Genomic DNA, 27,839 nt, shown 5'->3' on the forward strand with positions numbered 1-27,839 from the left:
GTTCTCTCACATGACTGGTTGTGCACTGCAAACTTCACTCATTCGTGTGCACAAGCGCATAATCTAATCTTAAAGTCAGGTTCAAAGCCTGAGTTGACAGAGAAAAATTGATGAGCTGAATCATGGTACCAATTAAGCCTGACTGGATTGGTTTGAATGTCAACCTGAAACCCTGAGTTCGTTCAGCGACCTTCATGGTACAAGCCTCAGGTTTCCCAATAAACAGCACCTCAGCATTTCACACAATGCAAGTGAATGGTGACCAAAACTTTGAAGCTCCAAAATGCACACAAAGGTAGCATACAAGTAATCCACATGACTCAAGTTGTTTAATCCATGCCTTCTGCAGAGATCTAGTCGATTTTGGGTAAAAACAGACCAAAATAAAACTCCTTTTTCACTCTACATCTTGCCATTAAAGTCTCTAGGCACATCATGATTTCAAGCACACTTCCTATAGCTTGATGTGCTAGGAAATGTAAAGCCCCGTTCACACCGCAGGCGGAATTGTAGCTTGGTGTTGCTGGATTCTGCAATCTGTGTCACTGGTGGGTGTTCATACTGTTGCCGCCTCTCTAACATTAATGGTGAACTGCACAACAGGCCATAGTAGTGTTTTGAAATGTTGATTACAGATGATACTACCGGTAAAACTAAGATTTTCTAATTTGACAAGGAATCAGTTCTTTTGCCTCTAAAATGCACATTCTGCAGAGGAGAGCGTTTTACATAACCTGCAGCAGTGCTTAATGCATCATATCATTAAACAAGATGAACGTTATATAAGTATATGAATCAAACTCACTCAGAATGCCGACACGGTTTTCCACGCATCATTTTATTAGCCCATATCCATGTATGTGTTACAGACAAATGATCTAGATCAATGAAATCGAAACTTTTTACTTCTCCAATATCACATTCACTACCTGGAGGCGGATGGTAGTCACTTGCGAATGTCGCTCGTAATTTGCATAAAGTTTAAATTTTCTCAAATTGTCTTGTCGCTCCACACGCCGATCTCTGTCACCAACGATCGCGACGGCTCGTGTCGCCAGAAGTCGCTCTGCTCTCATTGAAAATGAGTGGGATCTTGTCACTTCGATGATGCTGCTGGCGGTGAACGGGGCTTAATCGAGCTTGAAATCATGATCTCCAAGGAGACTGCTCATGTTATATTTTGGTCTGTTCTCACACAAAACCAATCGGATCACTTCAGAAAACATGAATTAAACCACTGAAACTATATGGAACCATTCACTTGCACTGTATGAACCTACAGAGTCGAGAGATTCTTCTAAAAATATTTGTGTTCTGCACCTTCTATTCTTTTGAACACTAAAGATAGCTTAACTAATAATCTTCCAGAATTGTCACACATACTCAGTAAGCCAAAAATTCTAGAAGAACATGATCAAATAACAGAAAATATAAATACAGTCTTGTCTAGCACTCTTGATGTTTCCTCCTACTCAATTCTGAAAAAACAGAGGTACTAATGATTGGACCAAAAACCTCTAAAAATAAGCTGCTAAAATATAATTTGACTCTCAATGGATGTACTGTTACGTTGTCTTCTTCGTCAAAGAACTTTGGTGTTATATTTGATACCAATCTGTCCTTTAAAAATCAAATTTCCAATGTTTGCAGAACAGCATTCTTCCACCTGAGAAATACTGCTAAATTACGACACATGCTCTCTGTTGCTGATGCCGAAAAATTAATTCATGCATTCATGACCTCAAGACTAGATTATTGTAATGCATTACTGGGAGGAAGTCCAGCAAGTTCAATAAATAAACTTCAATTGGTTCAAAATGCAGCTGCCAGAGTGCTGATTAGAACCAAGAAATATGATCATATTAGCCCAATTTTATCATCATTACATTGGCTACCAATTAAGTTTCGTATTTTAAAATTCTGTTAACTATATACAAAGCTTTGAATGGTCTAGCTCCACAGTTCTTAAGTGACCTTCTGGTACGCTATATTCCATCACGTTCATTACGATCACAAAATTCTGGCTTGTTAATAATTCCAAGAATATCAAAATCCACAAAAGGAGGTAGATCCTTCTCATACTTGGCTCCTAAACTATGGAATAGTCTCCCTAACACTGTGTCTCCCAAGGTTATTTTTCTCCATTTACCAATATCTTATGGAGTTTTGTGTTCCGTGCCACAGTTGCCTTCAGCTTGCTCACAAGGATTCTAAATACAATTATTATTTATTTAATTTCTATACACATTTTACAATCATATTTAATCAAACTACACAATGATCACTGTAAGACATTATAGATATTACAGTTTCATTTTTTGTTTATGCATGATTTCCTGTAAAGCTGCTTTGAAACAATGCATGTTGTGAAAAGTGCTGTACAAATAAAAATTACTTGACTGCAGAAGAAAGTCATAAAACAGGGATGGCATGAGGGTAAGTAAATTATGACAATTTAAATTTTTTGGTGATCTATTCCTATAAGAAATAATACTATTTTATGATTCACTTATGTATAAAAAATTGCTGTAATGAAATCAACACAACCTAATTTCCACTCAAATTCTCTAAAAAAATTAAAAAATATTGGCCAATCTTCAAAATAATCTCCAAATATTGGCCGATTAATCGGCCTGGACTATGCATTGGTCTATCGCTAATTGAGATAAATAATATTTTATTAATATTTCGATAATATTAAGTTATTATATATAAATAACATTATGATTTACTGCTTTATTCTGTTGGTTTTTATTGTGTCAAATACAACAATTAAAATGTTATTGGACATTTAAAAGAAAATCGATATTGGTGGTCATAAAGAAAATTATTATGAATATATTTTGTTGATTTTTAAAGTGAGACGGCATCTGGAATGGTTTCTTACCTGTCCAATGTGGAGGTTGGATGTCGAACACTCATGGCTGTAAACCGTCAGAGGTTCTTTGTAGTGTTTATATCAGTTTGCGCTTATGTCATTAGTGAAGCATCAGTTGTATCTCCTCTTTCCACTCCTTGAGATGAGTTCTGTACTTCTGGCACCAATACAGGAGTCAAAGTTTCATTTGGGACAACACAGTGGTCCTCCTTATCATCGCCCCATTTAATGAAGTATTTCGAGCTGTCCACATAAGACCAGCCTCCCCAAATCCAGTTCAATTGCTTGTATTACAACACAGAGGGTCAACTGCTGTATTATCTCTGCAGCTTCAACTTGGTGTCTAGCTGGCTGATTTGAACAATTACTGAAGACTGAATCATCTTTCACTTCTAAAACATTAACAGCCTGTAGTGATGTTAACGACTTTGCTTCAACATATCTAATGAACTCTACACTGCAAATGAGCTTCTAACATACAATAATAAGAATAAACTAACAGCCAAAGCATGAACAAATCATGACCAATTTCATTGTATAAAGAATATGCAGACTATGCATCTACGCTTCACAGTCAGTTGGTCCTAAAGCTTTCAGTGTTTCTAACAAGGTTACTCTGGTCTTTGGAGTAAGTGATCTCAGTGCGGTTCAAGTTCAAATCAAAACCACCCCCTGGGAAACCAGCTTTAATAAAACCAAAGCCTGGGGATCAGCATGCATGCAAGCACATAACCCACAGTGGTAGCAGAGAAATAAAGTGCAATAAACCACTCCAACCTTAATACACATGCAGCAAGACTCACAGTGGTGACATTTAGTTTAGCAGCTTCACCGTTTAAAGCTCTATGTCACCGTCTACATTAAATCCACAGATTCTCGTGTATAGCTATAATTATCACGGACAAATCGCCGGCTCGAATAAATCTGATTCGATTTCGAAACTAGCCGCTTCTAGTGTTCGAGAGGCCACAGCGTACGGATAGGCGCCGCACGCAAGCGCTATTCAGGAGGCCGCTGCCCTTCACCTTCACGCGCGTTCGTTTGAACGCTAGAGCGCGGTGCAGTAACACGGTCCAAAAGCGATTTTCAGCACGTGCGACGCTATCAACTCACCACGGGTCGCCTTTGTTTTGGGGTGCAATTACTGGCCGAAATTTGGCAACGTGGACACGCTCGTTTGGTGACCAAAGAGATTTATGTGATCCTTAAACAGCTACGGAACGGCTTGGATCCTGGCCTGTCCCGTTTTTGCATCTGTCTCTTGCCGTGCGGACCTTCAAAGCGGATACGCCATGGTTGTTTCCTCAAACTTGTGTGTTTTGCAGGCTATTAACTGTAGTGTTAACTCAATGTCCAAGCGTTCGCCATACTGGAATAACACCGTCATCCCTGTATTTATGTTTGGCCTCTAGCAAGGCAAACAGACTCTCGGTCGCCCTCTATCAGTTGGATTCTGAATTTGGGAAGTTCTATCCAGCGGAAAAACACGAGCACTTTAAAATAATAGTTCACCCAAAAAGTAAAACTCTCTCATCATTTACTGGAAGTGAAAGTGGAGATTTATAGGGAAAATGAATTAAATATTGATCTGTTTCTCACCCACATCTATCATATCGCCTCTGAACGGCCGTACAGCTGCAGGCGCCACTGGTTACTTATAACAGACATGAAATATTGATTTGAGTAGAAATTAGTTTGAGAAGAGAAAGACTGTGCAGTCTCCTGAAACACCAAGTTCTGATCAACTTGTTGGTATTTAAGGTTATCCACAATACCCCGTTGGCTGGTCAAATATCTGTCTGAGCCCAGATGTGTAGTCACTATTGAGAAATATTTGTCAACAATGGCAAAACTTTAAGATAATGCCTTACCTATAAATGTGCCACAACTCTGCGTCCTTCACTCTGGACATCCCAATTTGGTGTGTTGCAGAAATCTAAAAGGAATATTTCCCTTGTATTAATATTGTGTTTATAATACATTTACAGTTTTGAATGTTTGCTTTAATTGTGATGGCAGAAAGAAAGAAAGAAAAGAAAAAGGAAAGCATTACCTTTCAAATGTTGTGGTATGACTGAATGTATGCTGTCCGTGTGTATAACTGCTCTGTAGTCCACTGGCATCTTTGGATCAAAAATATAGTATTGGTAAAATACTGGTCAGCAACCATTTTTCAGCATACTTTTATTTTGTTTTCTATTCTTGAACATAAGACATTAATATTGTATAATTAGCTTTAAAATTAGTTTTTAAGAAAATACTTAAAATTCTTAACCAGCTTACCTCAACTTGAGAATTTTGGGCTGTTAGGTTAAAAAAAAAAAAAAAAGCAAAAAAACCCCCCCAAAAAAACCCAACATTGATTAATTGTTTTATTAATCACTAATCACAGCACTAGCAAAGATTTTACCATAACCTCCTGAGACCCAACAAATGTACAATTTTTGCTTAAACATTTTTTATCTTCATTGTTTGGTGGATAACATCTCCGTTTACTCACGTAACCTCAGTTCCCTGAGATGAAGGGAATGAGACATTGCATTTGAAAGCTATGGGGAATGGAGTCCCATCACGCCACACTACATAGAGTCATACCCTAGAGTCATACCATAGATGTGTATATGAGGTCACGGCCCTTCATAACCAAAGGCTTACCCATGCGCCCCCGACACCAGGCGTGACTCGGAACATGGTGTTTGAGCCAGCACTGGAGAGGTCTCGTGTAAAAGACCTAACGGTATGACTGAGACAGACACTTGTGAATGGTCTGGACACGCTCGCTCATGAGGTGCGCACGTATGCTCACGGAGTCGAGATGAACCCCCAAAAAGGAGACTTGTTGGCTGGGAGAAAGTGTGCTCTTCACCCAGTTGACACTGAGACCCAGGCTGTTCAAATGGCGAAGTATCAAGTCCCTGTGCTCACATAGCAGAGCCTCTGATCGGGCCAGTAATAACCAATCGTCAAGGTAATTCAGAATGCGCACGGCGTTTATCTTCACAGGGGCGAGCACTGCATCGACACGTTTTGCGAACGTGCACGAGGCCAGAGACAATCCGAAGGGAAGGACTTTGAATTGATATGTCATCCCCTCGAACCCAAATCTCAAGAACAGCCTGTGGCGCGGTACAATTTGGATATGAAAGTACGCATCCTTTAGATCTGTTGATGCAAACCAGTCCTGTGGGTGGATGTGCGATAAGATCTGTTTCTGAGTTAACATTATTAATGGCCGTTTTGCCAACGCGCGATTCAAGCATCTCAGTTCTACGATCAGCCAAAGCCTGCCGTCTTTTTTTGGAATGAGAAAATAGCAGCTGTAAAACCCTTTGTGAGTTTGGCAGTCTGGAACAATCTCTATCGCATCTTTTGCAAGGAGATTGTGAATCTCTGCCCGTAACAACAGCGCATCTCGTGGCGTAACCGTGGACGGTATAATGCAGTTGAATCAAGGCGGCCGGTGCGCAAATTAGAGCGTATAGCCATGCTCGATTGTTTTTTGCACCCAGTCTGATATACCCATGAGAGTGAGATTATTGCAACTATTAATCATTAGCTCTTAACCGATTATTCAGCTTGTGCCCCGACTTAAAAGGTTGTATTAAACGTACTTCCTCACAATAAAGAGGACAAAAAAATAATAATTTTTATTAAGTTAAATTCAGTAAAGAAATTCACTGCAAGAAAATCCTATTGTTATCAAGTGTTTTTGTCTTGTTTTCCATTTAAAATTGTCAAAAAATCCATAAAACAAGATGCATTTACTTTAGAAACAACATAATATATTTAGACTCGTTTTATTTAGAATTCTTCCTCTCCTCAGTCAGGCGCGAGCTGCAGTGCTGCTCTCATGCGTCATCAGAGTTTAATGTGATCTCATGTTATGTTAAATAAGATCAAGCAACTATTCGACAATGAACATTTTTGTCGACTATTTTTTATTGTTGTCGATAACTTTGACTAATCGTTTCAGCCCTGTTGCTCATCCACATCTTTGAGGAGCTTGGCCTGAAAGACTTGAAGCACTGCCATGCTATGGAGCGCAGAACCAGCCTGGCCCGCCGCTGTGTAAACTCTTCCAGCCAGTGTATGTCAGTCGGCACGGCTTGGAAGGGTGGGCGGTGCGGGATTTCCATCCCACTATGCCTCAGCTTAGTGCCTTCAAAGCTTAATACGGCGATACAAAACCCATTAATTCGGGCCCTCTTGGCTTTCCATATCCCACAGCTGTAGAAGGACAGAGATGAGCTGCAACCGCCTCTTCAATAGAATGCCGCAGGGATGACATATTTATGTAGGCCAACCCGGAAGTTAGCATCACCCTGGTTCCCTTGACAAAAAGCCAATTGGATTTTTCCATTGACTTTTGGATAATTGCAGGAAAAAAGCTCTGTGACCAACAAAAGTTTATGATTCTTATACGTTTTGTTCATCATGATAATCTTCAAAAATTAACACAACTTTTATGAATTTTGAAGCCTAAATGCAATCACCAGAAGTAAAAAGCTAAAGTTAGGCTATAAAGAACTACACCACGGTTGCATGACTTCAACGTCACCACCACTAAGCTTCCGACAACTCAGTCTTTATTTACAAATCATGTTCCTGTAACGTTGGTGTCCAATGAGTGGAAGAGGAATAGAGGAGATGCAGGAGTGGATTCTTTCAATCCTTTAATTATAAACGCTGGAGTAGAACAAGCGATAGAGCTAACATCACAAAATAACAAAACAGGAAAACACTTCATCAACATGCAAACTTAACACAACACTTCATAAACACAACGTTACACTTCAAAGACTGACAAATGATGAACAAAACAAGAGGGTATATATACACATGGAAACTAATGAGGGAATGGAAGGCAGGTGCAGATGATGAACAGATGTTAGTGATTAGGGCAGTGAACTATGGGAGATGTAGTCCGGTGGAAAACTTCAAAATAAGAGTCCTTGAAGACATGAGGGAGACAGACTGTGACAGTTCTCTGATAAGGCTCCTGTGATATTTTTGATGTATTGTGGATGAATCTGCCCCCCTTCCTTTTTTGGGAATGTGTCCATTTTGCATTATTTTGGAGAAAATTCTGTTTGTTAATACGTGCATCTCTTTTGGTTAGTTTTTTTTTTTTTTTTTTTTTTTGGTATATGTTTTATTTGGCTTCTACAGTTTTGATAAAATTTAAAGAATAAGTATTTTTGATAATGTGCCTCCAGGAACTCTAAAGCTTAAAATACATCTCATTGTGTAATATATATAATGTTTTCGCATTCTTATAAAGTATGTTTGAATGATTGAGTACTGTGTATACTTGGCCTGTTTCTAATAAAAATAAAAATAATAATACAAAATAAAAATAAAATATTTAGTACACTTTCCTCTTCAACAAAAGCCTTTTCTCTTAGCGTGACCTGATCTAATTAGTGATCATGGCTGTGTCCATTTCCAGTCTCACGTCCATTTTTTAAAGACGACCGAAAAAGTATTGATAGGGGCGAGAACCACTAGTCTGGGCATGTAGAGCAGTGCAGCCTAGATGCTGGTCTACTTACCGGTGTTGTGAAGGCTAGCATGAGGGACAAGGTCTATTGAGTGTCGGTGAGTAAAATTAGCAAGAGAGAGAGGAGTATAATGTATTAATTCATACTAGTGTTATATAATCTAATGTGTTTAATAGTAATTTATCAAACAACTGTTGAACAAGCAGAACATAAACTTAAATAAGACCAATTATTTACAATGATAGGGGAAGCAACAAATACAAAAAGGATCCAAGTTGAATTTTAGTGGAATAAAGCTCAGCACAACAGCATCAGCAAACTGTTGTTTATTTTCCCTACATAAATCATATTCATTCAAGTTTGTTTCACTCCATATTTTTGATCTGGCAATCAATTTGTATGCATAAAACACACTATAATCACTTCATATAGTTACATACTAAATGATTAAATGAAAATATACCATACCCTCTCAACATAAATCCTATACTGTGTAATCAGCTTTGTAGCATGTGCTTCACTGTGTGTCAGCTGGCCATGACTGAGGAATGGGGGAATGTTTACTGTGACTCCTTCAGGCAGAATATTTTGGATCAGGAATCCCTTGTCAGCCAAAATCAGGTCTCCAGGCTTGAAATGGTCCAGAATGCCAGAATCCAGTACTATTTCCTTATAATTTACTGATCCTGGGTAAAGTTTGCTGCAGTATGTGATCACAGCATTCGGTTCCACCCCCAGGAGTAGTTTGAAGGAGTGCATGCCATGGTGTGCAGAGTAGGTCTCTTTCTGGGTATTCATTTGCTTTGGAATAGAGATTTTGATGTCAGTACAATCCAATATCATTCGCAGTTTTGGAAGTGCAGAAATGCAGAAATGCAGAAGGCAAGCAGGTTTTATTTTTCTCCCGGCTGGGTACAGTGCTCATTATGTCCTTAAAAAGGAGCCTGTGAAGAACCTCTATGAATGTTATTGACACATTCCTGACAGTGCTTTCACTGCAGTGGAAGAGTGCAGCCAGGTGCAGGTGTATATAGTTATGATGGAGTTTCATGAGGGTCATGAAAATTTGGTCTTCAAGAATGAGTTCTTTGGGTGTCCAACCGGCATGGTATGTATTGGAACCCTCAAAACCAGCAACATATTCACAACATTTTTATTGATTCATAGACTTAACACAAAGAAAAAACCACAACATATATATAATGAATCACATTTAACATGAAACCCTCACTATTACAAAAAAACATGGGTTGTGTCTCCATCATCTGATTGGCATCGCCAGCAGGTGGGTGTGTCTTTAAGACCAAGCCTATACAATCTAGAGGGGGTCCAATACAATCTATGTAAAATCTTAAATTGCACAAGGCGCACCCTTGCATCTCTAGATGCAGACTTGACATTTTTTAGAATCCTAGCCCACCCCCCTCCTCCGATACCAAGTTTAAATCTTTTTCCCATAATCTCTTGATAGAAGTTAAAGCTCCATCCCCCAGACTCTGAATTAGCAGGGAGTAATACACTGATGCCTCATGACCTTTTCCAAAAGCAGCAATCACCTCTCCCAGAGTATCTGCTGCTTTAGTGCTACTCCCAAAAACAATACAGAGCAGGTGGCGCAGCTGTAAATACCTATAGGACTAAGATCTGGGAATCCCAGATTGAACCAAAACCAAATTTTGAACCAAATTTTCAAAAGATCTCAACACCCCACTCTCATATAGGTCACTGAGTGTAGTAACCCCCCTCACAGTCCACTCTGAACAGCAGAAATGGGACCTATTAATACATAATTTAGGGTTCAGCCATATGCTTGAGGCAACATTTAAATAAATGTCCGAATTAAACACTCTGGACACTTTGTCCATACCGAGTGCAAATGCGAGATAACAGGGTGTAACTTAATTTCTCAGATTAGTTTGATAGAAAGGCTTTGCAATGGCGAAATAGGGGCAAGCACTTCCTGTTCAATACAAAACCAGGCAGGGGCTCTCTCAGGTGGAAGCAAACAATGAGCCAAATGTTTGAGACTGAATGCATAAATTATACGCATTATTATAGCGATTTGAATTATGGTGACACTAGAAATGTCCTCATCAACCACATTTATTGCATAATACCCTTGTCATTACCAGTTTGTAACCTAAAAAAATGGCCTCGTAAACCACACAAACCCGCCCACACTCTCTCTCTCTCTCTCTCTCTCACTCTCTCTCTTTCTCTCTCTCTCTAATACATGTATAATGTGGTCATCCTAACATTATAGATTATGCATATTTGCTGGAGATAACATAGAATGACTGTTTTAATATACTAGTGGTCCAATGGTAAGAGAAAAGACATTGCCTAATTTGGAAGGAAATGGGCGTGGAGGACTGAAGTCCACGTTAAGGAAGAGAACATCTGGGCAGCGTCAAGAGTAGTTTCTCCTCTGTTGAATACTGAAATGAAGGGACAATGTTTGTAAAAAGGTAGGTCTTTATAAGTTTTTTTCTTCTTCTTCTCTTTCCTGTAAGGTATGTGTGTTGAATTTGCTCTTGATCCAGTGATTAAGGAGGATTCAGTGTTTTTTTTTTTTTTTTTTTTTTTTTTTGCATTTTATTTTAGACAGTACACTTCAGCCAGAGGAATACGCATTTTTCACATCGCTTAAAATCTGCATAATACGCGTTTGTATTTTACATTTGGGCTTGGTTTTTATATTTATGCGTATGTTACAGACTTTCTGAACATTTTCATCGTTAAGGGTTGAAACTCTAATACCTTGTAAAAGCTGCAATAAGTCTATTTACGCGTTCTAAAAGATCAAAAATCGTATCGCTAAAAGCGAAACGTGACATTCTACAACGAACCCCACGTTCCCCAATGATATTGTAACCATCTCAACAGGGCTCCTTGATCTCAACCCCATCTCACTAACCACACCCTTCACCACATCCGTTAGAAAGAAGGAGAAAGATGGTCAAGACGTGAGGTTTGTTACTGTAACTTGGTAGAGATTAACTCTTTAAAATATGACTTTGAATTCATGAACTTCAAGCAACTTTGCTTAATTAAACGTGTGATGTGTATAAAATCCCCAGCTCTTAAATTTAGCTCTTAAAGTAATAGTCCATGTAAAAATAAAGATTATGTCATCACTTTCTCACTCCCATGTCCTTCCAAAGTGTGTCAGAATTAGGATGAATTACATAAGGGTCATTTGAAATATATGAGGGGGCAGTGGGCATACACTTATATAATTTATTTCTAACTATGTAACACTGCTAAAATTAGTGGTTGTGTTCTAAAATGACCTGCATGATCATGAAAACATAGCAAACCTTAAAAATAATATGTACACCTTTTTACCCTGCTAGAAAATAGAACAAAATAAAGCAAACGATCATTAAACATTTTTAAGAAATACAGATACACAGAAATACTTGAAATCATGATTGCCAAGTAGACTGCTGATGTCAAGATTTAAAGTGAAAAAGGAGTTATATTTTGGTCTGTTCTCACCCAAAACCAATTGGATCACTTCTGAAGACATGGTTGTAAGAATAGGCCTACTATGTTGCAGGCAGTGACAGAAATTATTTTTGTTTGACTTTAATGTGAATTTATCATTTAAAGATATATATATTGTAGAGCTCTAAAAATGATTATAGATCACTCCCATTATGAGGAAAAGAGGAAGACAAAAAAATAAATCCTTAACTTGTCTGCAGGTCACGCTGACAGCTTCATTGAACGGCTTCATTGATTATAATAGGAGCGATCCGATATTCACGATCTCTCTCTCCAGTGAGAAAATAATTGTGAGTATCTAAACTATGATACAATTACATCTCTCGTGTAGATGCTCAGTATCAATAACACGTCTGTATAAGTCACTTCAGGTTTGATGTTCTTTCAGAACATATGTTGACTCAGAGCCTTATTTAAAGGTGCAATATGTAACAATTTTCATGTAATATTCGCCTTTTTTTTTTTGCCAATGTGTGAACGGCTTGTAACGCAGCTTAAAAAAATGAGCCCTTCCCGGACTTCCTAGGTTGCCTATTAAAGCCTGTAGACTGATTTTCATGCGAAGGGAGCGGGTCGCTTTTGCCGGGAAAATCCAAAGGATGTGAGGTTTATGCGTGCTCCTGAGAGCCTTGCCTCAGACAGTAATAGCTTCTCTTCCGCTATTCAACAGCGACAACAAACTGCAGCACTAGGTAATGTTATCTTAGAGATGGAATCCAGCAAACGGCTGGCTCCCAGCACAACATTGACTCCTACACAAACTCAGAGTAAGTCAAAAAAAACAGTGGTCGAGTGAAAACTAGAGTGAACATCGGCAGGGCATTTGATTCCTGGAGGGACCTTCGTTCGGTTTTGGGGATCAAAATTTGACCCTGAATTGGCATTCTTCTTATTGGACAGGTAAGCTTACATAACTGCAAAGCATGTGAAATATAGTGCCATAAGGATTGATCTGTGTAATTTAAGCTAACTTGATCTTGCCTGTTAACGCTGAAGAATTGCAAGCTACCTTGCTTCATAACATTCAAATAATTTCAACGATCTACTCTTTATACTAAAAGTCAGGTATACAGGATAAATTTAAGCAAATACGCTGGTTTCTTATTCGTAGTACAACATATGACAAACAAAACATACAATAGTGCAACATAACTGCAGTGCAACAGTAAACTGTCTGGTATAGTTCAGTAGTATGTAGCTGTATGTGTGTATCAGTATGCTATGTTAGCTGATAAGTAGTTTTAGTTTAGTCTCAAAGTTTGTAGTAAAACAACCATAACTGTGTAATTTTAATTATGCTACCTCATCTGTCAGCATGATGCCGGTGAATCACATTCAGCCTCTTTGTACGTTACGCCATTGTTTTGGTCGATGCTCGCTCGCTTGCGTCCCTATGGAGTGTGTGCATGAGCGCGAGCACGATCAGCAGGTAGCTGGCTGCAGTTCACTTAACGGCTACAGGTATCATTTATAGCAAGGGTTTCTGAATCTTACATACTGCTCCTTTAAAGGATCCTGTAATGATACCGGAAGTGCTCCCAGGCCAGTAACATTCAAATTCCTATGTTATTGTTTACAACACCGGCTCCATACATTCTTAAGCGCTTACATTTGAGGTGTGCAGCACATTCAAACTATAACTATATATTGATTAAATCACAGCCTTTGCAGTTTAATAATCGCACTAGGACATAATGTGATTATAATTTGTGCACTGAATGTTTACGGAATAACATTTGTATGTCAGATGGTATCGGTTTGGAGCATATTTACAGGGACAAGTACAAGCACATGAGCGTGTTATCGAACCCAATTGTTTTTGATGGTGCCTGAGTAGGTTTCCAGTTCACTAATATACATTTAATTGCCAGCAGTTCCAGCAAGCAGGCTGAATTACTTTTTGTGGTGTGAATTATACAGTAGGTTGGTGTTGCCCAAAAAACAGATTGTGGGGTCATTATTTATGCAAATGTCTGTGATCTAAATGAGACATTATTGATGTTTCGTTTATGAATGAATCAGCCTTTTTGAACAAATCTTTTAAATGAACGAATCATTCTTGTTCACCTCCATACCCTACTCATATTTCTCATTCACTAACATCTTTCCCTTTCAAAGCCAATGAGCTCTAGTTTGAAGCATGAGACTGCCACAAATCTGCAGCCATTATACCAAAAGAGGAAGAAATTTGAGAACTGTGTAACAATTTGACCTGTGTATATAGAAACATTTGATAATCTTTCACAAAGGTGTTATGAGAGGATAAATGTAAATTAAGTGGTCGATTGGATCCTTCCAACTTGTAAAAAACAAACTTCTGGTTTTGAGATTACCCATGTGCAAAGTTATCCTACACGCCAGGAACTACAGACATTCACGTCATTCAAGAATTATATCATTATTTCTTCTGTGAATTGGTGCCAGACATTAAACTAAACATTTACCGGTGGGAAAGAAAAATCGGGAAGATGACCGTATTACAGTAACAAAGTTACATTATGTTACCAACAACAACACACTAATTTTGAATGGAAGTCAATGCGGTTTGGTTGCAAGGGTGCTCTAAATGGTTGCTAGGGTGTGGTTAAGTAGTTTCCATGATGATACATGAAGACTGATTGCTCACCCAAGTAAACCAAGCCAACTATCATGTCTCTAGGACATTCTGATCCGAAGATATCACACTCAGCCATTTTTAATGGAAGTCAATGGGGCTGGTTGCTAGGGTGCTCTAAATGGTTGCTAGGACGTGGCTAAGTAGTTTCCACATTGATGCATAAAAAATGCTTTGTACCCCAATTCAGATGAGCCAAGTCCAGCATCTCTGACATTCTGATCCGGAGTTTTGATCCGACAAAGTTCTTGCCAATGTTAAGTCAGTTGGACTTTTCGGGACGTTTTTTTTGCTCCCCAGGGGTGCACCATACCCTCCACCCCTTAGAAAAGTCATGGCACAGTTGTCCTCAATAGGCCAGTTGATTTGACAGCTCATTCGTTGGTCTATGTCAAACGGTGTGGGATGAGTTAGGTGCCAAAGTTTTGTACGGAAGAAGAAGAAGCAGAAGAACTAGATAGGTACATTTCCTGAAGAAAATGTGAGTGGTGCTTGCTGTGGCAAAATTCGTCACCACAATGTCCCACCGACTACACCAAGTTCAAAGAGGCCACCCCCATGACAGTAGGATGTTCTGGTGCAGAGATATTGGTGTTGTTCCATGGTTGCTAGGGTGTTCCATCTGGTTGCTAGGGAGTTACTAGGGTGATACTCAAAAGGCTCCTTGCTAGCCTGAGTCAAATGAGCCAAACCGGAAATGTCTATGATGTTCTGGTGCAGAGATATGTGTTTTGTTATTTGGTTGCTAGGGTAATGCCGCCTGGTTGCTAGGCAGTTACCAGGGTGATACTGAAAAGACTCCTTGCAAGCCTGAGTCAAATGAGCCAACTCGGAAGTGTCTACGATATTCTGGTGCAGAGATATATATATTTTTTGTTACTTGGTTGCTAGGGTAACCACATCTGGTTGCTAGGCAGTTACCAGGGTGATACTCAAAAGGCTCCTTGCCAGCCTGAGTCAAATGAGCCAACCCAAAAGTGTCTACAATGTTCTGGTGCAGAAATATATGTTTTGTTACTTGGTTGCTAGGGTAACCCCATCAGGTTGCTAGGCAGTTAACAGGTGATACTCAAAGCACTCCTTACCATTCTGAGTCAAATGAGCCAACCCAGAAATGTCTACGATGTTCTGGTGCAGAGATATGTGTTTTTTTCCTCGGTTGCTAGGGTAACCCTATCAGGTTGGTAGGCAGTTACTAGGTGATACTCAATGCACTCCTTGCCAGTCTGAGTCAATTGAGCCAACCAGGAAGTGTCTACAATGTTCTGGTGCAGAGATATGTGTTTTGTTACTTGGTTATTAGGGTGAGCTCATTTGGTTGCTAGGCAGTTACCAGGCTGATACTCTAAAGGCTCCTTGCAAGCCTGAGTCAAGTGAGCCAACCTGGAAATGTCTATGATGTTCCGGTGCAGAGATATGTGTTTTGTTACTTGGTTGCTAGGGTAACCCCATCTGGTTGCTAGGCAGTTGCCAGCGTGATACTTAAAAGGCTCCTTGCTAGACTCATTCAAATGAGCCAAACAGGAAGTTTCTACAATGTTCTGGTGCAGAGATATGAGTTTTACTGCTTGGTAGCTAGGGTAAGCCCATGTGGTTGCTAGGCAGTTGCCAGGGTGCTTGCTGCCCTGAGTCATACAAGCCAACATTGAAGTCTCTTCGACATTCTAATCCTGAGATACCCATCTAAGCGATTTTGAATGGAAGTCAATGGGATTTGGTTGCTAGGGTGCTCTAAATGGTTGCTAGGGCATGGCTAAATAGTTTCCATGATGATAATTGAAGGCTGATTGTTTTACTTTGGTGAGCAAGAAGTACCGTCCTCCTGAAATTGTACACAATACTTGGTGAAGTAAGTGGATGGGAGGGAATGCATACTTGCGCCCCACTGGCCATTTGTGGTCTAGAGCATCCAGGCCTAGTGGAGCATGAGTGAGGGAGTACCACAGGTGACAATGCTTTGTCTCCGGGGATGCAAATAGATCTATTTCGGCTTCCTGAATAGATCACATATCATCAGAACTGTCTAAGGGCGAAGTCTCCATTCTCCTTGAATAACGCCTTGTCACGAGAGCAAATCTGCACAATGTTTCAGATGACCCGGACCGTGCTTTGCATGTATGGATAGGAGATGTTTCTCGCACCAGGGGAGAAGCTGATTCACCAAGTTCATCACTGGGCACAAACAAACTCCCCCTTGGCGATGCCACGACCGCTGTGTTGTCAGTTCGGATCAAGACATGATACCACAAGATGTAAACAACCGTGTTGCCATGAATGATGAGGCACCTTCGATCTGAGCCAGCACTAAAGAGGTCTCACTTGCAGTAGCTTGCTTGCGAGATGGCTATTAGGTGACGTTGGAGGTGCCTAAAATCTCTGTGTTGCGACATAGGCAGTCTCCTTGCATGTTGCCAACTATTGTAAAAACAGGGCAAACCATCCTGTGTTACAGAGGAAATGACATTCTGTTCCTGGCTCACAAGGGCGAGGGAAACAAGAAGTGTGTTGAATAAGTACCACAAGGTCACAGTGGCAGAGATCTGAACTCTCACTGAATAGGGAGAACGGCAAGTCAGCTCTGGAAAGAACGGCACTGGCGGCGAAGCTTGGAGATGCGCCAACATGGTGAACACCGTTTTTTTCACGGGGAAAATACAGTAAACATCTCACCTGAGCGCGTACATGTCCCACTAATGAAGCCCACTGACAAAGTATCCCTGACATAAACTCCATGGTGAACGTTTGCAGCATGCCAGAGCAAGCCATCAATCACCACAGAACAGACAAAGATGCTGGAAATGAAGAAGAGGAGAGACTCAGACTCAAGCCGGTGAAAATCACCCTTAAATTCTTTGTGCTCTGTATCCCGTCCTCGCTAGATATAGGGAGGAAAGGGGAACAGTGTCAGCCAGGGAAGGTAAAGCCGCTTTAGATGGAGGAAAAGAAAAATGATAGGTACGAGCTGGTACTTCTTTGTTCTCTATATCCCGTCCTCACGCTCCGAAGAAGGAGTATGGTGGGAGGAGAGAGGACTGGCTTCAGCTTTCAGAATGAAAATGAGCTGAGAGCAAAGCATTTTGAGTTTTTATGTGCCCACCAAAAACGCAATCAAATTGGACGAGCACTGTGTCAGTGTGGGCTCTGCCCAGGCAATCACTGTGCTTGTGCTGAAAGGGTGAAGACACCCGATGTGGAGGAGAGGAGGCACGCCAGGCTGAACCGGCAATAAATCTTGAGATTCATGCATTCACAGTGAACACAATCAGCCTCAGCATGCGCTGCTTTATGTAAAACAGCACTCGTGCCCGTCCGGAGGTGGGTAGTAACGCACTACATTTACTTTTTCTTGAGAAACTTTTTGGAAAAAATTAACTTTTAAAGTAAATTTTTTACTTTGTTACAGTGGGCAACGTTCCTGTCGTTACATTACTAGTTTTAATTTAATAAGTGTTAATAAATGAGTAATTTATTGAGAGATTTTTTAATGGGAATTTTACGACAGCGGAACTTTACAGCAGTGCTCTATCACTGGAGTCCAGTTCATGGCTGCAGCAGCAGCAAGCGCTCAAAACAAACACTTTCATAATACAATGCCTTTTTTTTTTTTTTTATGGAACAATCTGACAATGTTTTTATTTATATTTAAGTCACAGTACAAAGTTTGAGACTTAAATGGATAGCACACCCAAAAATGTAAATTCTCTCATCATTCACCCACCCCCACGCCATCCCAGATGTGAACGACTATGTTCTGCAGAACACAAATGAAGATCCCCAGAAGAATATTCCAGCTCTGCAGGTCCTCACAATTTGAACGGCGACTAGAAATGAGATGATACAAAATGGACAAAAAGGCAACATAAAAGTAATCCATACGACTCCAGTGGTTAAATCCACGCCCTCAGAAGCAACATGACAGGCAAGGTTGAGAAACAGATCAATAAATATTTTTATATAAATATGTATATATATTTTTTTAAATTATAAATCTCCACCTGTGACAAGCCTCAACCAGTAGATGGCTGAATGTGGAAGTGAAAGTGTAGATTTTCAGTAAAAAGGACTTAAATATTGATCTGCTTCTCACCCACACACACCTACCATATTGCCTCAGAAGACACGGACCTGCACCGGAGTCCCATGCTGGACCCTCAAAGTCCCGGCCGCCACTCACTTGCATTCTGAGGACCTACAGAGTGGAGGCACTCCTCTAAAAATCCCAGTCTGTGTTCCACAGAAGAAAGAAAGTCACACACATCCGGGACGGCACTAGGGCGAGCAAACAACGAGATCACCTTCACCCTTGGGTGAACTATTCCTTTTTTATGATTAACATTTTATTAATTTTCAAAACAAAGAAAAACAAAACATATATACAGTGAATCGACATTAACATCCACTACTTCCCCTCCCCGATCAAGAACCCCACCCCAAACGAACATCCCAGTGGTCTTACATAAGTACACACATTTACAGAGAATAAAATAATAAATAAATATATACATATATATACACTCACATACATACATATATATATATATATATATATATATATATATATATATATATATATATATATATATATACACATACACATACATATACATACACACACACACATATATATATATGTATATATATATATATATATATATATATATATATATATACATACACACACACATACATACATAAGCATATACACACACACACACACACACACACATATATGTATATATATATATATATATATATATATATATATATATATATATATATATATATATATATATATACATACACATACACATACACACATACACATATACATACACATACACCTATAATAAACATACAACTCTAAACTATACCTCTCTCTCCACAGACCCACTGCGAGAGCCCCCAAAAACGTCAAATATCTACCCCATTTCCCACTAAAAGAATCCCATATCCCCAGCCTTCTACATGATACCTCTTCGAAGGCTGCCATCCTTCCAATCTCTTTGCACCACTCCCGAATTGAGGGTTCTCCCACCGACTTCCAACCCCTTAAAACAATCTGCCTGCCTATCATCGCACTAGTGAGGATCCAATTGTTTATGTATTTATCACCTACGTCGATGACCGCCCCATCACCCAAAACACAGAGTCTGGGGCAAAACGAAATCCGAATGCCCAACACGTCACACAGAACACTCTGTACCTTCAACCAAAATTCCTGAATCTCAGCGCACCACCAAAAAACATGGGCCATGTCTCCTTCCTCTGATTGGCATCGCCAGCAGGTGGGTGTGTCTTTAAGACCAAGCCTATACAATTTAGAGGGGGTCCAATAGAACCAATGTAAAATCTTGAATTGTATAAGGTGCACCCTTGCATCTCTCGATGCAGTTTTTATGTTTTTTAAAATCCTAGCCCATTCTCTCTCCTCCAATTCCAGGTTTAAATCTTTCTCCCATAATCTCTTGAGAGTGGTTGAGACTCCGTCCCCCAGAATCTGAATTAATAAGGAGTAATACACTGATGCCTCATGGCCCTTTCCAAAAGTAGAAATCACCACTCCTAGAGTATCTGCTGCTTTAGGGGGGTGTATGCAACTCCCAAAAATAGTACAGAGCAAATGGCGTAACTGAAGATACCTAAAAAACTGAGATCTGGGGATCCCAAAATATTGAACCAGATTTTCAAAGGATCTCATCATGCCGCTCTCGTAAAGATCACCAAGTGAATTAACCCCCCTCGCAATCCACTCTGACCAACAAAAAGGGGACTTATTAATGCATAGTTTGGGGTTTAGCTATAGGCTCGAGGCAACATTTAGATAAATATCTGAATTAAACACTCTGGACACTTTTGTCCATACTGAGTGTAAATGTGAAATAATGGGGTGTGATTTAACTTCTTTATTTAGTTTGATGGAAATGCTGTGCAAGGAGTTCTTGTTCAATGCAGAACCAGGGAGGGGCTCTTTCAGATGGAAGCAACCAATGAGCCAAATGCCTGAGACCGAATGCATAATAATAAAACAAAATCTTGGGTAGGCCTAGCCCACCTTTGTCAGTCGGCCTATGTAATTTATTGAAATGTAGTCTGGGGCGCTTACCACTCCAAATGAAAGACTTCGCTATGCTATCAAATTGCTTGAAATAAGAGAGGTGGACATCTACAGGGAGAGACTGTAGCAAATAGTTAAATTTTGGAATACAGTTCATTTTAATAACATTAACCTTCCCAATCATCGATAAATGTAATGAAGCCCACCTGTCTACATCGCTCGAAAACCGTTTTATTAAAGGGTCAAAATTAACTCTAACTAAATCAGACAAATTTGTTGGGAATAAAATGCCCAAATACTTAATGCCCTGTTTGGGCCACTGGAACGCGCCTGGCTGGAAGGCCGTTATTGGACAGTATGCTGTCAAAGCCAAAGCTTCGGATTTAGACCAATTGACTTTGTATCCTGACAACTTGGAAAAGGAATTAATAATTCTGTGGAGGCAAGGCATAGATCTAGTGGGGTCGGAGACGAATAATAAAATATCATCTGTATAAAGCAGTAGCTTATGCGCCACACCTCCCGCCAACACCCCTGGAAAATCATCATCTTTTCTTATCGCGGCTGCTAATGGTTCCAGGGCAAGACAGAACAATATTGGGGAAAGAGGGCAACCCTGATGGATGTAAAAAGATAATCCCATTCTACCACATCAAACGCCTTTTCGGTGTCAAGTGAGATGGCAGCGACCGGAGTCTGATCATTCGCCACTGATCACATGATGCTGATGAGACGCCTAATGTTGTCAGAAGAGCTGCGGCCCCGAATAAACCCCACCTGATCTATATGTATAAGAGATGTCATAACTTTACTTAATCGGTTAGCCAAAAGTTTAGCCAGAATTTTTACATCTAGCTGGATCAGGGAAACTGGATGGTAACTTCTACACTCGCTTGGATCTTTGTCATTTTTAAGAATCAGACTGATCCGGGCTTGTGTCATGGTTGGTGGAATCTTTCCATTCTTTAATGATTCAGTATAAACTTCTAACAAAAGTGGAGCCAGTTCTGTAGCATAAGATCTAAAAAATTCAGCGGCAAAACCATCTGGCCCCGGAGCCTTGCCAGTAGGTAGGGACTTGATTACCTCGTCAAGTTCCTCCAAGGTTATCTCAGAATCAAGAGAGTTTTTTTTGCTCATTCGTCAGTTTGGGGAGTTCTAATGGTTCCACAAAGTTCCTAATATCCTCATCAGTAGACAAAGACGTGGAACTATAGAGATCAAGATAAAATTCTTTAAAAGCATTATTAATATCAATGGCTGAGGTAAAAATTTCACCACCAGCAGATTTCACTGAGGGAATAGTAGAAAAAGACTCTCTCTGCTTAATATATCTAGCCAAAAGCTTCCCTGCTTTGTCCCCTGACTCAAAGTATGACTGTCTTGCCCTGAACAACCAAAACTCCACTTTCTGCGACAGAATAGTATTATACCTGTATTTCAATCGGGTCACTTCTCTGAGGCCATCAGATGACATACGGCGCTTCAGCTCTGCCTCGGCACTTTTAATATTTCCTTCCAACTCCACAAGTTCTCGTGCTTTGAATTTTTTGATAAATGAGGCATACTGTATGATTCGACCCCTAAGAACCGCCTTAAGTGCCTCCCAAGCCACGCCCACAGAGGATACCGAGGACAAGCTGGTCTCCATATAGATACATAAATGATTTCAGTCTTTAACATTTGTTGAAAATCAGGATTTTGCAAAAGGGATACATTAAAGCGCCAATTATATGATTTCCTTTTCTCTGTATGTGGCAATATCTCTAAACTCACCAGGGCATAATCTGAGACTAAGATATTTCCAATTGAGCAATCAACAACAGATGAAATGAGGGACTTCGATATAAAAAAAAAAAAAATCTATTCTGGAGTAAATCTTATGAACTGATGAAAAAAATGTATAATCCCTACCAGATCAAAAGTCGCCAGATATCTACAAGACCAAGATTTTTACAGATTTTGAGAAGTGTCAATGTAGCTCTAGGGGGTTTATACAATTTTGCTTCACTGTGATCAAGCACTGAGTCCATCAAAAGATTAAAGTCTCCTCCCAATATTATGTCATAAGAGATGCCAGCAGCTTGCAACATACCTTCAAGATCTATAAAAAAGCCCTGATCATCAGCGTTAGGTGCGTAAATATTAGCCAAAATCAAACTTTGCCCCTGAATTTCTCCTAACACAACAATGACTCTTCCTAATTTAGTTTTAATCTGTTTGAGACATTTGAATTGTAGATGTTTATTAATCAATATAATAACTCCCCTGCTCTTACTTGAGCCAGCACTAAAGAAAACATGTCCACCCCATATCTTCCCAAATTTTTCAGCTTCTTGCGGGGAAAGATGCGTTTCTTGAAGAAACACTATATCATATTTCTTGCGCTTACGAACAGAAATAACCTTCCTTCTTTTTATGGGGTGCCCCAACCCATTCACATTCCATGTGGAGAGAGATAACCCATTCACATTAACATTTGACATATTGATATAATAAAAAATAAAAAAAATGAGTGTGTCAAAAACAAAATTATACAGACCACATTACCCATTAATGCAACAATCAAACCCCGAACTTACCCCTGAACAAAACAAACAGAAAAAAGAAAAACCTGCGCACGACAGCGCCAACCGGTGACAATCCCTCTAAACTCAAAGAGTCCATGTACGCCTACGAGAGCCCCCGCGACAACTTTGCCATCGGAATGCTCGAGTCCGGTGCTTCTGCACAAATTTTGTTAGGCACAATTACAATAACAGAAAATACTTTGTAAAACATACCCCAGCCAACAGGCAGAATAACAGAAAAAACATGTAGATTTATTCACAGAACTGTCTTGAAGGTGTGTTCCTCCTCAAAATAAACTCCAGCTGATATAAAACCATTCAGTTTCCTCGGACAGACAAACAATTCTTCAGTGAACTGGCTGTTATGAGTGCAGCAGATGAGGTAATCATTCTACTAGGAGGCATAAGCACAAAGAACAAACATATTTAACCACAACTGTCCTGAAGTAGTGTAATTCCACAAAAAAGCTCCAGCCAAAACAAAACCGGCATCCCGGTGCCTCGGATGATCAAGAGCCAAATTAACTCGGAGGCCGCGCAAAAAAAAAAAAAAAACAACAACAAAAAAAAAACACCATAACTTACTCAGCCCGCCAACTTTATAAAAGACGTCCTTTATGTGAGCATATAGATATTTTGTGGTCATCCAAAGTGTCCATTCTCGATCTGGCCGGAAACTTCAGTGTAACAAAAATGCAAAATTTCTCAATCTCAAAATTTATTGGAGTCATGCCATAAAACAAACTCCAGCCGCTAGGCGGAGTCAACACAAAAAGAAACAAAAATGGCACCCAGCTTCCTCAGATAATAGAGTCCCTAAACCGCGAGTCAGTCCACTAATATAAGAAACATCAAATGGCTTACTCCAATGTATTTATAAAGGAGAGTGCCTGTTTTGGACAAGTAAATACTTTGCGACCTTTCTTCGTTCCTATTCTCAGTTTGGCCGGGAACATCAGAGCAAACGAGATCTTTTTCTGATGTAAGAGTTTCTTGCATTCCTTGAACCGATCGCGTTTCTCTCTTGTGGAATTCGCAAAGTCCGGGAACAAGAAATTATTATGGTTCTTCCAAGAAAGTTTCTCTTTGCTCCTCGCCTGGTGCAACACGAGATCTTTATCGGATGATTTCAGAAATTTGGCCAGAATGCATCGAGGCCTTTCTCCCTCAGCAGATCTGTGAGCTGGCACTGTGAGCTCGCTCGATTGCCAGTTTATGGCCTGTTATGTCGAGCAGACTCGGGAAAAACTCGTCCAGGAATTTCACCATATCTCTGCCCTCTTCATGCTCAGGAATTCCAACAATTCGTATGTTATTCCTTCGGCTCATATTTTCGAAATATTCAATTTTTCCGAAATTAATTCCAAATCTGTTTTGGACGCGGGCGGATTAGCGGTTAATTCCCTTTCCGATGACTCAAGATAATCGATTCGTTTTTCAACTTCTGTCACTCTTGTAAACAACTCGGAGAATTTTGTTTCCATCGCCATAATCGATCGACGTATTACAGCGAGATCCTCCAAGTCAGCAAGAACCTTCATCAGCATCACCGACATGTTGGACAACTGATGCTGAATATCGTCTCCCAACGTGCCGTCCAAATCGAGTCCCCGTCTCGCAGTCCCGTCAGAGGCCTTAGCTTGAACACGTAAGTGTCTTTTAATGTCTCCAGAGTCTGAGAATTTTGACTTCTTTGCCATATTTACCTCAAAGAGCAAGTATGTAATTGGGTGTATTGAATCTCACCGGATCACAACATGAAAATAATTAAAAAACTAGCAAAGTTCGCAGAGCTCGTCATTCACACGTCTGTCTCTCACATGGCGTCACGTGAACCATACAATGCCTTTATTTTACACCAAGACAAGCGGATATTTCAAGATTAAAATTGCAGTGCGGTAAGTTTTGGGGATTATGATAATGGCTTGTCTCGTGGTCATTTTCAGGGTGATTCTGTAACTGTGGGCTCTTATGACCTCGGTTTATAAGTAAACATTTTATATCAGGGCTTCAATATAAAAGTGCCGACTGTATAAATCCATGTAAACATCTGCGTTTAGTGTAATTGTCTTTTGCTCTTCCGTTCACATGCTTAACTTCTGGAGTTCGATCATACAGTCTGTCTGTGCCGGCATAGCATTTACGTTTGAGAGATGTGCCACGATTTTCTTATGGACAACAGAGAGAAAGCTCTAAAACATGCTTCCAAACAGAGATAAGTTGCAGTTTACCCTTAGTGTACAGAACTAATGATATAAATTATTTTGACACTAAAAATACTGTAACTACACTGAACTAAGAATCCAATCAGGACTACAGTATACAAATCAGTATACAAATACACACAAACACAATCAGGCTGTAGCGCTTACAGGTGCATCTCAATAAATTAGAATGTTGTGGAAAAGTTCATTTATTTCAGTAGTTCAACTCAAATTGTGAAACTCGTGTATTAAATAAATTCAATGCACACAGACTGAAGTAGATTAAGTCTTTGGTTCTTTTAATTGTGATGATTTTGGCTCACATTTAACAAAAACCCACCAATTCACTATCTCAAAAAATTAGAATATGGTGACATGCCAATCAGCTAATCAACTCAAAACACCTGCAAAGGTTTCCTGAGCCTTCAAAATGGTCTCTCAGTTTGGTTCACTAGGCTACACAATCATGGGGAAGACTGCTGATCTGACAGCTGTCCAGAAGACAATCATTGACACCCTTCACAAGGAGGGTAAGCCACAAACATTCATTGCCAAAGAAGCTGGCTGTTCACAGAGTGCTGTATCCAAGCATGTTAACAGAAAGTTGAGTGGAAGGAAAAAGTGTGGAAGAAAAAGATGCACAACCAACCGAGAGAACCGCAGCCTTACGATTGTCAAGCAAAATCGATTCAAGAATTTGGGTGAACTTCACAAGGAATGGAATGAGGCTGGGGTCAAGGCATCAAGAGCCACCACACACAGACATGTCAAGGAATTTGGCTACAGTTGTCGTATTCCTCTTGTTAAGCCACTCCTGAACCACAGACAACATCAGAGGCGTCTTACCTGGGCTAAGGAGAAGAAGAACTGGACTGTTGCCCAGTGTTCCAAATTCCTCTTTTCAGATGAGAGCAAGTTTTGTATTTCATTTGGAAACCAAGGTCCTAGAGTCTGGAGGAAGGGTGGAGAAGCTCATAGCCCAAGTTGCTTGAAGTCCAGTGTTAAGTTTCCACAGTCTGTGATGATTTGGGGTGCAATGTCATCTGCTGGTGTTGGTCCATTGTGTTTTTTGAAAACCAAAGTCACTGCACCCGTTTACCAAGAAATTTTGGAGCACTTCATGCTTCCTTCTGCTGACCAGCTTTTTAAAGATGCTGATTTCATTTTCCAGCAGGATTTGGCACCTGCCCACACTGCCAAAAGCACCAAAAGTTGGTTAAATGACCATAGTGTTGGTGTGCTTGACTGGCCAGCAAACTCACCAGACCTGAACCCCATAGAGAATCTATGGGGTATTGTCAAGAGGAAAATGAGAAACAAGAGACCAAAAAATGCAGATGAGCTGAAGGCCACTGTCAAAGAAACCTGGGCTTGCATACCACCTCAGCAGTGCCACAAACTGATCACCTCCATGCCACGCCGAATTGAGGCAGTAATTAAAGTAAAAGGAGCCCCTACCAAGTATTGAGTACATATACAGTAAATGAACATACTTTCCAGAAGGCCAACAATTCACTAAAAATGTTTTTTTTATTGGTCTTATGATGTATTCTAATTTTTTGAGATAGTGAATTGGTGGGTTTTTGTAAAATGTGAGCCAAAATCATCACAATTAAAAGAGCCAAAGACTTAAACTACTTCAGTCTGTGTGCACTGAATTTATTGAATACACAAGTTTCACAATTTGAGTTGAATTACTGAAATAAATGAACTTTTCCACGACATTCTAATTTATTGAGATGCACCTGTATGTTACACGCTACAGAAAATTCCAATAATTGAAATCATACTTTCTGTTGAGGCCCCCAGGCCATAGAATAATCTGATCGCTGTGAAGCAGTGAAAATGGCGAAGATTCTCATCCATCTGCTGTCACACAGGAGGAAAACTCCACACGCTGTTATTCAACAGTGAAGAGTAGTAATCAGCAATTGCTGGAGCATCACAGGGAGTAGAAGGATACTCAGATCCACCCGCTGTGAAGAGTGCAAATCTTGAGTAGTTCTAGTAGAGAAAATCCAGTTGACATGCAGAGTACGAGAGAGAGATACCCTGAAGGTGAAAATTCTAACGAGATAACTCTGTGTGCCGCCCTATATACGTTTGATGACGCACGCAAGGGAGGCGAAGCTCAAAGTGCTATCTGCCAATTTAATTTGGTACATTTTTTAAAGGGTTTCAGAGACAACTGCTGAGATAACCCCTTAGCGTCAGCTAAAGTGACGCAGCATTGAAATGACTAACTTGAGAGGGAACTTGATCGTTTATACCAAACTTGAATTACTACACTAAACTTTAAAGGTATTTGGTAATACTCTTTCTCCCACTGCACCACCAGACTAAATATTTTGATCTGTCTCCCCACAATATGGCGACAGCTCTTGTCGTGACATCATCATAATACTATCTATACAATTCTCCTAGTGTAATACCTTTAGCTGACCATGATTTCAGAATACTATCAGTGATACCATGTGGGATGTAGGGGTTCTCCCACAGATAGCATT

The 27,839-nt window shown here is 40.0% G+C and overlaps 2 protein-coding genes across 16 annotated transcripts in view; one reads left to right on the forward strand and one right to left on the reverse strand.

Moving 5' to 3' along the window:
* Positions 1-4,276, reverse strand: part of LOC127448734 (rho guanine nucleotide exchange factor 11-like) — a 137,411-nt gene extending 133,135 nt beyond the window's left edge. For all 4 annotated transcript variants that reach the window (XR_007898581.1, XM_051711528.1, XM_051711520.1 and 1 more), the window contains exon 1: positions 2,888-4,276. Coding sequence is in view for 3 of the 4 variants with exons in the window: in XM_051711528.1 (XP_051567488.1) it covers positions 2,888-2,922 (35 nt within the window). In the remaining variant the exon portion in view is untranslated. The remainder of the gene's footprint in view (positions 1-2,887) is intronic.
* A 6,333-nt stretch (positions 4,277-10,609) lies between these two features.
* The window catches only part of LOC127449012 (myeloid-associated differentiation marker homolog), a 137,638-nt gene continuing 120,408 nt past the window's right edge, over positions 10,610-27,839 (forward strand). For 7 of the 12 annotated variants that reach the window (XR_007898633.1, XR_007898634.1, XR_007898635.1 and 4 more), the window contains exon 1: positions 10,610-10,847. The gene's annotated coding sequence lies outside the window, so the exon portion shown is untranslated. Of the gene's footprint in view, positions 10,848-11,265; positions 11,351-12,089; positions 12,180-12,559; positions 12,790-27,839 lie in introns of those variants that run through there. The other 5 variants (XM_051712099.1, XM_051712090.1, XM_051712109.1 and 2 more) reach the window with 5 other exon arrangements.

The sequence above is a fragment of the Myxocyprinus asiaticus genome, chromosome 1, assembly GCF_019703515.2.
Source record: "Myxocyprinus asiaticus isolate MX2 ecotype Aquarium Trade chromosome 1, UBuf_Myxa_2, whole genome shotgun sequence".
NCBI classification, from domain to species: Eukaryota; Metazoa; Chordata; class Actinopteri; order Cypriniformes; family Catostomidae; genus Myxocyprinus; species Myxocyprinus asiaticus.